General features: G+C 35.3%; 2 protein-coding genes across 2 annotated transcripts; both read left to right on the top strand.

Moving 5' to 3' along the window:
- Positions 1-1,010: 1,010 nt before the first annotated feature.
- LOC129894004 (uncharacterized mitochondrial protein AtMg00810-like) lies at positions 1,011-1,664 on the top strand. The gene is made up of 2 exons (XM_055969491.1): positions 1,011-1,230; positions 1,318-1,664. The coding sequence occupies exons 1-2, from the start codon at positions 1,011-1,013 to the stop codon at positions 1,662-1,664; spliced, it is 567 nt and encodes a 188-aa protein (XP_055825466.1).
- Positions 1,665-4,426: 2,762 nt separating this feature from the next.
- LOC129899135 (hydroxyphenylpyruvate reductase-like) lies at positions 4,427-11,616 on the top strand. The gene is made up of 2 exons (XM_055973996.1): positions 4,427-4,897; positions 10,806-11,616. Exons 1-2 carry the CDS (start codon positions 4,469-4,471, stop codon positions 11,322-11,324), a joined length of 948 nt encoding a protein of 315 aa, XP_055829971.1. The 5' UTR covers positions 4,427-4,468; the 3' UTR covers positions 11,325-11,616.
- The last annotated feature ends 584 nt before the right edge of the window (positions 11,617-12,200 follow it).

Genomic DNA, 12,200 nt, shown 5'->3' with positions numbered 1-12,200 from the left:
TTAAATGAGACTTGTCGATATGATTTGATTGAGTCGATTGGATGGAGTTTTATGAGCATTGAGTCTTGGGAGGAGTATCGAGCACTGAATTGGGTAAGAGTAATGTCCATACTCGAACCCAATAACTACGTCGCCAAACATAGGAGGGGATTAAGCCGTTAAAGTCGGATGTTTCCCCAAAAATGTTTATCCTGACATTATAGGACTTGGTTGGATTGGATCCATGATTAGTTGACTCGTTCATGCCCTGGCAAAGCATGGACAGACGCGGCAACAACGTTGGCTTGTTGTACTGTCACTGGCTCATAAGTGATGGTTGTCGGATAAGAGAAACTTCCACATAAGTCTTGATAGTACTCTGAGTCAGATTGAGTTGAATGGTATGTGATTGGTCCCGTCTAAACTGTATTCTCGTTTAGATCTAGGACACTTGATTGAGTTGTTATTTCTCTTGAGTTGAGTTCTGATAGAATTGATGTTTCCTTTATGTCCTTCCATTTGGCCATTTTACATACCAGTACATTCCACGTACTGACGTCATTTGGCCTGCATCATTTCATGATGTAGAGACAGGTACCAAAGATCATCAACCGGTGCACCGTTGAAGATCCCCACCCCCTCCCAGCTAGCGGTGAGTCCTCCTAGTTCCGAAGGATGTTGAGCTCTTCTTGTATAGTTCTGGTGTCACTTGCTTTATTTTGATTGTTGGTAGCCATGGGCTTGTCATGGGCACCTTCTAAATTATAGATAGAGGCTTCATAGACCGGAGTGTAGAAATGTTGAATTCTTCTTTTGAGTAGCCCTTTTAAAGATTTCTTGTCGAGTTGATGATTGTTTGGCCTTTGGCCCTAATCTATGAACATTATATCCTTAATTGAGTTTTCCGCTAAGAGAATGTGATTGAATGAATGTGTGACTGGACCAGGTGGTTCGCTCGGAGGTCAGAAATGGCCTTCGAGTGCCGGCCACGCCTAGGGTACCCTCCCGGGGCGTGACAGGCACTCTTACAAATGGGGTTCAAACAAAGTCATTATGACTACTCATTGTTCACAAAGCAGGTTGATGGTAACACTGTGATAGTACTAGTATATATGGATGATCTGCTAGTCACAGGAAGTAATCATGAACTTCTGTGTAGTACTAGGCAGGAGATTCAGAATATGTTTAAGATGAAGGATCTTGGGGAGCTAAATTTCTTCCTAGGAATTGAGTTCTCAAGGTCCAGTCAAGGTATACTAATGACACAAAGAAAATATGAACTAGAACTAGTCTCAGAATCAGGACTATGAGGAGCTAAGCATGCATGTATACCACTAGAGATGAATCAGAAACTTACATCTCTACAATATGATGAACATGTCAAGAATGAAGTGTCACAAGATGATAGTCTGCTCTCAAATCCTACAAAGTATCAAAGACTAGTAGGAAGGCTTCTCTACCTCACAATGACTAGACCTGATCTGTCCTTTACTGCACAAGTTTTAAGCCAGTTCATGCATTATCCTAAACAATCTCATACGGAAGCTGCATTAAGGGTATTAAGGTATATCAAGGAGGCTCCTGGTTTAGGCCTATTGATGCCATCAGAACCTACCACACAGCTTAGGGCTTATTATTACTCTGACTGGGGAGCATGTTTAGAAACAAGAAAGTCTGTCACATGATATCTAGTGAAGTTTGGAGGAGGATTAATCTCTTGGAAATCCAAAAAACAAGAAACTGTATCAAGAAGCTCAGTTGAAGCAGAGTTCAGGAGCATGGCTACATGTGCAGCAGAGGTCACATGGTTGATAGGGCTATTCAAAGAGCTAGGTGTCAGTATAGAGCATCCTGTAAACATGATATGTGATAGCAATACAAATTGCCTTCAATCCCATATTTCATGAAAGGACAAAATACATAGACATTAATTGTCACTTTGTTAGAGAAAGGATCAATCAAGGCATGATGAAAACTGAACATATCAATACTAAACATCAGTTAGCTGACTTACTAATTAAGAGCCTGGGAAAGGCACAACATAACCTATTACTAATCAAACTTGGGATGAAGAATATCTTTCAACCATAAGCTTGAGGAGGAGTGTTGTAATCAGCAAGCTTATGGTGTGGTTAGTTTTTTAATGACCCGAGTCAGTTAGTTAGGAAATGAGCTGTCAATGAAGTTAGTTAAGGATCTGTTAGTGAGTTAGTTAGTGAGCTGGATATTAGTTAGTTACACAGCTCTATATAAATGCAGCAGTACACTTTTCCACATTCAATGCGTCACATTATTTCTCTGAATCAATGAAATTCTCTCTTCTCTTCTCTAGCTTTCTCTCTAGTTCTTCTGTTGTAGTTAAGCTCCTGTAATGGAGTTAACAGTGACCATGCAGACAGCTTGTTTAGAAACCATATCCTCGATAGCCTTGTCCTTTATGTAATAGGCATGCACCCATTGGATCTACAACCCATTCTTCTTCCTACACAAGTTCTAGTAGTGTTTATTTTCCTGCTTGGTTGAATTTTTGATTCAAGCAAAACTCAACAATTGTTTATAGAAAAAAGGGTCTAATATACTCTTCAATTTTGCTATTTAGAGCTGATATTCCTTATTAAAGTGATTCATAAATACCTCTACTACTACGTACACAAATGACTCATATATACCCTCTTTCTCTAACGAAAGGAAACAAATTATTTTTTTAAGTTTTTATATTTTTTCAAAAATTATGTAGGGGTATATTGGATTCTTCTCACATGTTTGGATTTATTATTTCGATGATCAGATTTATTTTTTCACTACTTTTCTTGTTAAATTTATTATACATGTTCCAATTTATTTTTTCAGATACAAAAACATAATTACAATATAGCTGCAAAACAAATAATTTTAAATTACAATATAGCCACAAAATTACTTTTTTTCTCTTTTTCCATTCGTACTTCTTTCTTTTTATTTTTCTTATGATGAAAGAAAAATTGAAATAAGAATAAGAAACTCAAATAATGATAATCAAAGAAGTCAAAAAATAATTTATGTGTGAAAAAAATTAAATATACCCCTAAATTTTGCTAGAAAAAAAATCCATGTATGGATATATTTTTATTTTATCTTTTTACTTTCTCAATAAAAAATATACCTATATGTGGATTTTTAAAAAATTAAAAATCAAAATAATAAATTTAAAATTATTTTTTTCACTTTCTTTAGATGAAAATGGTAAATGTGAGCTCCTTTTGTAATGGTAGGGGTATACGTTTGTAACGATAAGAGTATATGTAAGTTACTTTTGTAATGATAAAAATATAAAAAAATTTACATAAATACATAATTTATTTTATCATATTTTTTAAAATTTTCTACCATTTGAAAAAAATACAAAAAATTCTACTCTTTCATATTCTCTGATACATCACGTTACGTGATGTATCAATCCAATACATCACGTAACGTGATGTATCGAAAAATCGGATACATCATTTTGCGCGATGTATCAGGACGTCAGATACATTACTTTACGTGATGTATCAGGATGTACGTGATGTATCCGAAAGTGACCAAAAAAGAAGGGATTTCAAGTAATTTTTTAAAAGAGTAGGGATGAAATGTAATTGGAAGCGATTTAGGTAAAATTTATGTGAAGCACTTTTATAACGAGTTATATCAATTCTAAATAACAAAATTGAGGAATATATCATATAACGTTTTCCCTAGTTTATATCACAACAATAATTCTATTATTTTTATACCACACTCTATGAGGATAACGATCCCGATATTACTATTTTCCGAAAAACCAAATACTTAGGGGTCGATTGGTGTGAAGGATAACACCAAATAATTCTGAAATTAAATTATAGTGGCACTTAAGTAGGTGTTTGGTTGACAAGTCCGGAAGAACTTATCCCAAAATTAATCAATAGTACAAGGATAAGTTATCCCTCCTCTTGGGTGGTACACTAATCCTAGGATAACGTATTTCGGGATAAAATAGGTAAATGACAAATATCTCCCTTTAAATATTTTTTATACCTCACTTTTTTTCACATTCATATATATTTATATTATTTTTAATACCATATATAACAACATTCACTCCTTATTTTTATGATAATTCTTCATATTTTATCTATTAAAAAATTACACTATATAATATAATTTTTATCTATAAATTTATTTTACTAATTCTTATGTTTATTTATATTTCGATTTCTCATAAATCATTTTTTTAGTTTAACAAACTTAAAATGAAAATTCTATTTAAAAATTAAATAAGAAGAAAATTTTATTTTTAAATAAAATAAAGGATATTTTTATAAACAAACAATCTAGCCTTTTAATGGTAGCACTTTACCCAAGATCTTTTGAGAAAACCAAAATTAATTAATCTCATTTATAATCCAATAAATTAAATATCATTTGAGTGAAAATTCAACTTCTTTACTCCCAAAAAGCCACGTCGTTTGCAACAACGCTTAAGTCCGTAATGGCGATGGAGAAAATAGGTGTATTGATGACATGCCCAATGTTATCCTACCTAGAAGAAGAGCTCAACAAGCGTTTCAACCTCTTCAGATTCTGGGAAGCTCCTTCTAAGTCCGAGTTCCTGACTCGGCACAGTGACTCAGTCCGAGCTGTTGTGGGAAACGCATTTTTCGGTGCTGAATCGGAACTTATCAACGCATTGCCAAACTTGGAAATCGTATCATCTTACAGTGTGGGTTTGGATAAGATTGATTTGGTAAAGTGTAAAGAGAGAGGGATTAGAGTTACTAATACACCTGATGTGCTCACTGATGATGTAGCGGATGCAGCGATTGGACTGACATTGGCGACTTTGAGGAGAATTTGTGTTGCTGATGGGTTTGTCAGACGTGGGTTATGGAAAAATGGCGATTTCGAGTTGACTACAAAGGTTCCTTCTTCCTTTCATATATTTTCAATGTTTTGGAGAGAAAACAATTATGCATATGTGAGTTTTGCAAAGCATAACCAAATAGCATAAGATGGAATGGATATTGAGGATTCATATCTTTACCCTAAATTAATTTGAGATTGAGGTATATTTGATTCATATGACAAAAAAAAAGTTAGGAGTTTAGTATATGATGAATTTGTCTTAATATTAAGAGCCTGAATTGAGCAAAATGGATACTGTGAATTTATATGTTCAATATTAATTTTGGATCATAATAGGAACCCACATACTTCAAATCCTGGATTCACCTCTAGTTAGTTAGCGAACTAGTAAAAGCACCTTTTTGTTTTTTTTGTTTCTTGGTAGGACAGTTGGACATTTTCCTTTTGGGAAACATCCAGCTAACAGATTGACACTGAAGCACTGAAAATCCTAGCTAATATCTAGAGCAAAAGAAGGATAGAAGAAGAAAGACATCATCAGTTGCTGGCTGCTCAACTGTTGGACATGACCTTTAGTGACACATGCAGAACCCTCTGGATAAATACCTGACCACAAACACACCATAGAATGCTCTTCTTGAGCCATTTATGCTACCCTTCTATGTTTGGCTAGTTCAGCCAAGACATTCTTGAGGGGAACTCTCAGCTTGCTCTTTTTAGTCTTAAAATGAGGCCAGACACCACGATTATAGATTATTATTTTTTTTTTAAAAAAAGAAATGAAATGACACAGTAATTAACAGCTTGTAATGTTACCAATAGTTTAACAGCTTGTAACGACAAAAACCATCATTTCATGTAATGATTGAATTGGTGTAATCACGTTGTTATCTTTTTTTTTTCTTTACCCATCTTCTTATAATATTCTACCTTTAAATTACTTGTTCTTTGTAATATTATATGTTTATTCATCATATTATTTGCGTGTGTATTATGAAATGACGGAAAACGATACAATCAATCCAAGCATTCTATTCATCAAAACAATAGAGTAAAATACAATATGATACATCATGAAACGATAAGGACAATCCAAACAAGCTGCAAGTGAAACCCATTAGTGCACAAAAAGTGGTTATGAATTCTGATTACTCTACGGCTACTGTTTCTGTCACTATGATAAAGCCCATGATGAATTATCTTCCCATTTCTTTTACTATAACAGGGATATACTTAATATGAACCTTGGTAAACTCATAGCATACTCAGAAAAGGATCCATAAAGATTCACGATTCAATCTTAACTGGACTCTTTATACAAAAGTCTATACAACTCAACATAGGAAAGACCCCCCCAAAATATATTCATGTTAGCTTAAATATGGCAGGATTTGGACTCAGACATCACAATCTAGCGGGATAAATGGGCCGCCCTATAAAATTTTAAGTTACTTCACAATCAAAAAGTTGAAGATTAATCTTTTTTGCAATGTACAGATATATAAAAAACTGCTTGGGAAATTGTTTGTCAAGTATTGTATTTGGCTACCGGAAATTGAACATTAACAATTCTTTTAAACAGGCACCATATACATTGGGACCTTGCTTTCTGGTAATTCTTTATCGATAGAAGTGTTGATTTTGCAGTTGAGTCTAAATGAATAATGCCAATTCTGGAATTTTGTTGGTTTATTTATATTGTCACTGTTATGTTTGGATTTTGGGAATTGAAATGTTTACTACGGATCGTTGAAGTCTATGTCTCCCATTTCGTTTTCATGGGATGAGAAGCGTCAGCATCATGAATCATGAATTATATTATAATATTATAGGTATTTTTTGTATATCACTTTGATCTAGGCTGAATAGACCACCTTCTGCTGATTATTCATTTAGCCAAGTATAGTAGAATCACAAAATGAAGTACAACAAGAGTGCTATTGACATAGGAAGATCTGACCACACTGACTATGCTGCTTGGTTCAACATAAGAAAGCAAGGACCAGTGTTGTGAAAGGCGATCGCCTTGTTGCCAATGGCGAGAGGTGAGGTGAGGCAAGGCGATCCTTCATCGCCTATTAGCTTTGTGGCAAGGCGATCTCCAAAAGGCGACGCCATGATGACAATGGCGAGATAGGTGAGAGGCGAGAAAGGCGTCGCCTTTTGTTTTTTCTTATTAAAAAAGGCGACCAATTTAGGGTTTTAAAAGTTGAAAGGTAATTTTAGGGTTTTCTTTCCAAATTTGCGCATTTGCACTCTTAGACTTAGACTGCGACTCCAACTAGTCAGACTCGACTAAATTTCTCCAGCGACCGGCCAGAATTTTCTAGCGACTCCAAAGTCCAACCAATATGTATTTCTTCTTTTCTTCTTCAAATTTCTGCTTCCTTTGTTTCTTTTTCCTTCTTCTTCTTCAAACTTCAAAGTTACTTCTACCTCTGTTTGTTTTTTCTTTCACTGTTTTGGCTTTTTGTTATTTTTTATTATTCAAGTTCTAGACTTTTAGTATCTACTATCTATTTTCAGTTTTTGAATTGAAATATTTGCTAATATGTTATTGATAGTGAGATTTTGATTATTTATATATGCAATTAAATATTTTAATTTTTTGGTATTAATTGACGCCGTACTTCGAAAAGACGAGCGACTCGTTGCTCACCTCGCCTTGTGGTGAGGCAGACCCTTATCGCCTTTTTCACCGTCTAAAACAGTGGCAAGGACAGAATAACAGTTTACCATTCAAAATCACCTTTCTGGTATGGAGGATGGTGCAGGGAAAACTGCCTTGATGACATTCTGGCCAAATTTGACAATCATATTGTATCAAGTTGCAAATGTTGTGCAGTACCATCTAAAGAATCAAAATTCCAAATGTTTTTGTGGAAAGTGAACCTGCTATTTACTTGCGGAATTTTTTTTGGAGCTCCTTTGGGAATAGCTCATCAGAACACTCCCACTAGGAGGCTGCTCAGAACATGGTTTAAACTCAAGCCAAGAGACAGAGTTCATAAACTGTTGCTGCTGATTACTTCTTTGGTGATCTGCTGGGAAATTTCGGAAGGTATTTGCTCTTGTAAATATGGATAAAGAGAGAAGATGGCATGTAGGTAGTATGAAACATTTTTTTGGATCCTTAGAACAGCTACTAGCCTGGTCTTCTCTTGCTATACATGGATATCACTTGGAGTAAAATCTGTCAAATGGTGGAGAGACTGAAATCTATGCCAAGATCCACTACTGTACTGTGGCAATTACCACACCAAGGCAAGGTTAAAGTCAATTCAGATGGAAGTGTCCCAATATCTAGTGGAAAAGCAGGAATTAGTGGAATTATTAGAGACTCTAAGGAGGAGATGATAATGGCTTTTGCTATTCCTACTGTGGGAAATATTGGAGAAGAAATATTATTGAATTGTGTCTCTATATTATTACACGGAGACCCTATTTATAAACTTTAGAATACAATTTTTTACCAACTAGGATATTATTTATTATTCATATTCCTATTCCTATTCTAAGTAGGATTGTATATACCTATTTCTATTCTAACACTCCCCCTCAAGCTAGTGCATATAAGTCATATGTACCTAACTTGTTACAAATTTAATTAATACGAGTACTAATGAGGGGCTTGGTGAGATATCTGCAAGTTAATCACTCAACTTCACAAAATTGACAATCAATCTCAATGTGCTTAGTCTTCTCATTAAATATTGGATTTGATGCATAATGTCAGTCAATCTTAATGTGCTAGTCTTCTCATGAAATACTGAAATTGATGCATAATGTCGATAAAACACAGAGTGATAAAATTACAGTGTTGAACTTCCTAAACAAAGCTTGAGAAGACTGTTTCAGACCATAAAGTGACTTACACAATCGACATACAAGGCTATCAAACTCCCCTTGAGCAACAAAGCCAGGTGGTTGCTCCATTTAGACTTCTTCCTCGAGATCACCGTGGTGAAAAACATTCTTAACGTCCAACTGATTAAAAGGCCAATGACGAAGGACAACCATAAAGGCGGACATATGCTACTTTAGCCACAGAAGAAAAAGTATCATTGTAATCTAGCCTAAATATCTTTGACAAAAGTAAATCTGAAACAGAAAGTGCTCAAAATCTTGATAAAAAATATATGGATCGTATCGAAATCAAGGAATGAGTAGATCTTAAACTAGAAAGTCACTGTAAAATTGGCCAAAACATGCTCATGTGCCGGATTACTAGATTTGATGGCTGAAAGTGGTCACAATCTGAAAAATAAAATTGTAAGAGTCGGAATGATGGGATGGCCCTACAAAGAAAGAATTATATAGGTAGGGTTGGAATGATGCACGATCCTACTGAAAAAGAGAATTATATAGGTAGGGTCAGATTGACGTCACAACCCTACTGAAAAAGAGAAATCGTATTGGTAGGGTCAGAATAATGGCACGAACCTACGCAAATCAGCTTTGAAGAGTTACCGCAAAGAGGCATGGAACTACGTAAATCAAATTTGATGAGTCACCGAAAAGACACACGGTGCTATGCAATTCAGATATGAGAAAGTAGTTCTGAAAAATCCACGGTACTACGCAAATTAAATATGATAGTCCGAAGAGATGCACGGTAGTCACCAGAAAGATGCACGTTGCTACGCAAATATGAGAAAGTAGTCACCGAAAAGATGGCACAGTGCTACTCAAATGAAATATGAAAAAGTAGCCACCGGAAAGATGGCACGGTGCTACACAAATTAGATATAAGAATGTAGTCACCAAAAAGATGGCATGGTGGTACACAAACACTGACGGATATTGGGTTGACAAACAACCCTATAAAATCACCGTAAATTGACGCATAGTGACCTGTCTGACTGAGTTTTCTTCCCTTGAATATGAGATTTCATACATATATCATTAGCCCTATTTTTGTTAACATGACCATTGGCCAGACGGGCGGCATATATGGGTAATAGCCGCCCACTGGCAGCGGAAGCTTTTTGATTCTCTACAAGATCGTAGAGGCTCTTATACTATATGAGAAATATTGGAGAAGAAATATTATTGAATTGTCTCTATATTATTACACAGACACTATTTATAGACACTACAATACAATCATTTACTAAATAGGATACTATTTATTATTCTTGTTCCTATTATTATTCCTATTCTAAGTAGGATTGTATATACCTATTCCTATTCTAACACCTACTAAGTGCGGTAGTAATGACTGCCTACGCAGCAACGGTTGGAGCAGCTTGGTGTCAGTCATGGATACACTAATTTTGTGCTGGAATTAGACTCGCTTATAGTGGTGGACATGCTGAAAGAAAGGAGTACTGAGAATTGCAAATTAAGAGCTATCAGCTATCATAGAGGACATCATACATATTTTATCTCAAGCAGAAGTTGAAGTTTAACACTGTTTTAGAGAAGCTAATCAAGTAGCGGATAACATAGCTAAATATGCTACTACTCTTTGAGATGCGACTTATATGGTTAGGTTTCAAGATCTACCTAGGGATGCTAGGGGCCTTACCAACTAGATAGGTGGAAAAAGCCTATAATAAGGATCACTATGATACGGCAATTATTTTTTTTGTGAACGCAGAAGTAGTTATACTCATCTGTGTGAAGTACATGGTTTGTATCACACAGCTCTTTAGGAGGTCAGGCCAAGCCTTCCCTCCATTGTCCCATTATGCAATAACACACCCCAGAGCAGGCTGGGAAACTTAATTTAATAAAAGAGTGCTAGACTTATAGGAGTTTCTTTGCAGCTTTTATGATGCCTGCTGAGTCTTGAAATAGTTGGATATATCGTCTAAAGGCCTCCAAGTATGAAAACATAATGGACTTCCATTACACCTGGATCTTTCTTTTTCATGATAAAAATTTAAATGCTGAATTCTTCTTTTTATTTGGTCTTTTATTTTTCACTTTTAGCAAATGATGACTGCTCCTTTTTTCAGTTCAGTGGTAAGTTAGTTGGCATAATTGGATTGGGCAGAATTGGTTCAGCAATAGCAAAGAGAGCTGAAGCATTTGGATGCCCCATTAGCTACCACTCCAGATCCAAGAAACCAAACTTAAACTACAAATTCTACTCTACTGTGGTTGATTTGGCTGCAAATTCTGAAATCCTTATTGTTGCATGTGCTTTGACTGAAGAAACCCAAGATATAGTCAATCGCAAAGTGCTTGATGCATTAGGTCCAAGGGGCATCTTAATCAATATTGGACGAGGTGCACATGTAGATGAATCTGAACTTGTAGCTGCACTGATTGAAGGCCGTATTGGAGGGGCTGGTCTTGATGTTTATCAGACGGAACCAGAGGTTCCTGAACAATTGTTTGGACTTGAGAATGTTGTTCTGTTGTCCCATGCTGCAAGTGATACAGTAGAAACTTGCACGGCCATGGCAGACCTTGTCATTGCAAACTTGGTAGCTCATTTTCTTCACAAACCATTGTTGACTCCTGTGCTCTGAACATGTTCATTCATCAGTGCTGGCTGGGCAATCAGCAGGAGTTGTATCTTTGAACTCATTGAACACTTCCAAGATTCTGGAATTGTAATCTCTTCTCCAAACTTTTGGAAAAACTAAAGTTTGGAATAAGAATTTGTTGAAAAATATTTATTAAGAAAGAAGAGAGCACTTTTTGGCTAAATTAGAGGGGATTTAAAAGAGCCATGGAATTGTTTCTCTCACATTATTTTTATTGGAAATTGATCTGAAAAATCAACTTCAGGATCTATTAAGAAATGAAGAAATCTTTTAGCATCAAAGTTTAGACATAATTGGATTCTCCAAAGAGAGAATAACACCAAGTTTTTTCATGTGTTTTCTTCTCGTAGGAGAAAACAATCTTTAGAATTAACATTTAGAGATGATAGTGAGAATTGGATTGACAATCATAATACTTCTAAAAGTTTAGTTACTGATTATTTTTATCAATTGTTTTATGCTCAGAATTTACTTTTACTTTACTCCTATTAATAAGAGGGAATGAGAACAGCTTCCTGTGCTCTTGAATTGACCAGAAAATCATAACATGTCAAGTTATTTTCGTGGACATCGAAATTTTGTAGGACTCTATAAGATGAATTTTATTTCGGTTAGAATTTTTTGGAGGCTACTCTACCTTAAATTCTAATTCATGCGTATATAAAATGTATTATATTTTCTTGAAAATGCATCTCGAATATTCCGCAAATTTATGGAATATTCACAAAGATCAATAGAGATCAAATAAATCTCAAGGGGGTACTATATCATCCTAATTCGATAAATACGTCACTATGACCCTCGAGTCTTAAGAGAGGGAAGAATCAAGGGAGGAACATAATTGTAGCCATATTATTT

Source organism: Solanum dulcamara, chromosome 1 (genome assembly GCF_947179165.1).
Source record: "Solanum dulcamara chromosome 1, daSolDulc1.2, whole genome shotgun sequence".
NCBI lineage: Eukaryota > Viridiplantae > Streptophyta > Magnoliopsida > Solanales > Solanaceae > Solanum > Solanum dulcamara.
Note: the sequence above shows the minus strand (reverse complement) of the source record. Positions and strands in the feature narration are given on the sequence as shown.

What these genes read in the sequence shown, in the direction of transcription:
- LOC129894004 (XM_055969491.1), top strand. Translation starts at nt 1,011, where the DNA reads ATGGGGTTCAAACAAAGTCATTATGACTACTCATTGTTCACAAAGCAG. An exon ending in GTTCTCAAGGTCCAGTCAAG is followed by an intron (nt 1,231 to 1,317) that starts GTATACTAATGA and finishes GTATACCACTAG; the next exon opens with AGATGAATCAGAAACTTACA.
- LOC129899135 (XM_055973996.1), top strand. Translation starts at nt 4,469, where the DNA reads ATGGCGATGGAGAAAATAGGTGTATTGATGACATGCCCAATGTTATCC. An exon ending in ATTTCGAGTTGACTACAAAG is followed by an intron (nt 4,898 to 10,805) that starts GTTCCTTCTTCC and finishes TCCTTTTTTCAG; the next exon opens with TTCAGTGGTAAGTTAGTTGG.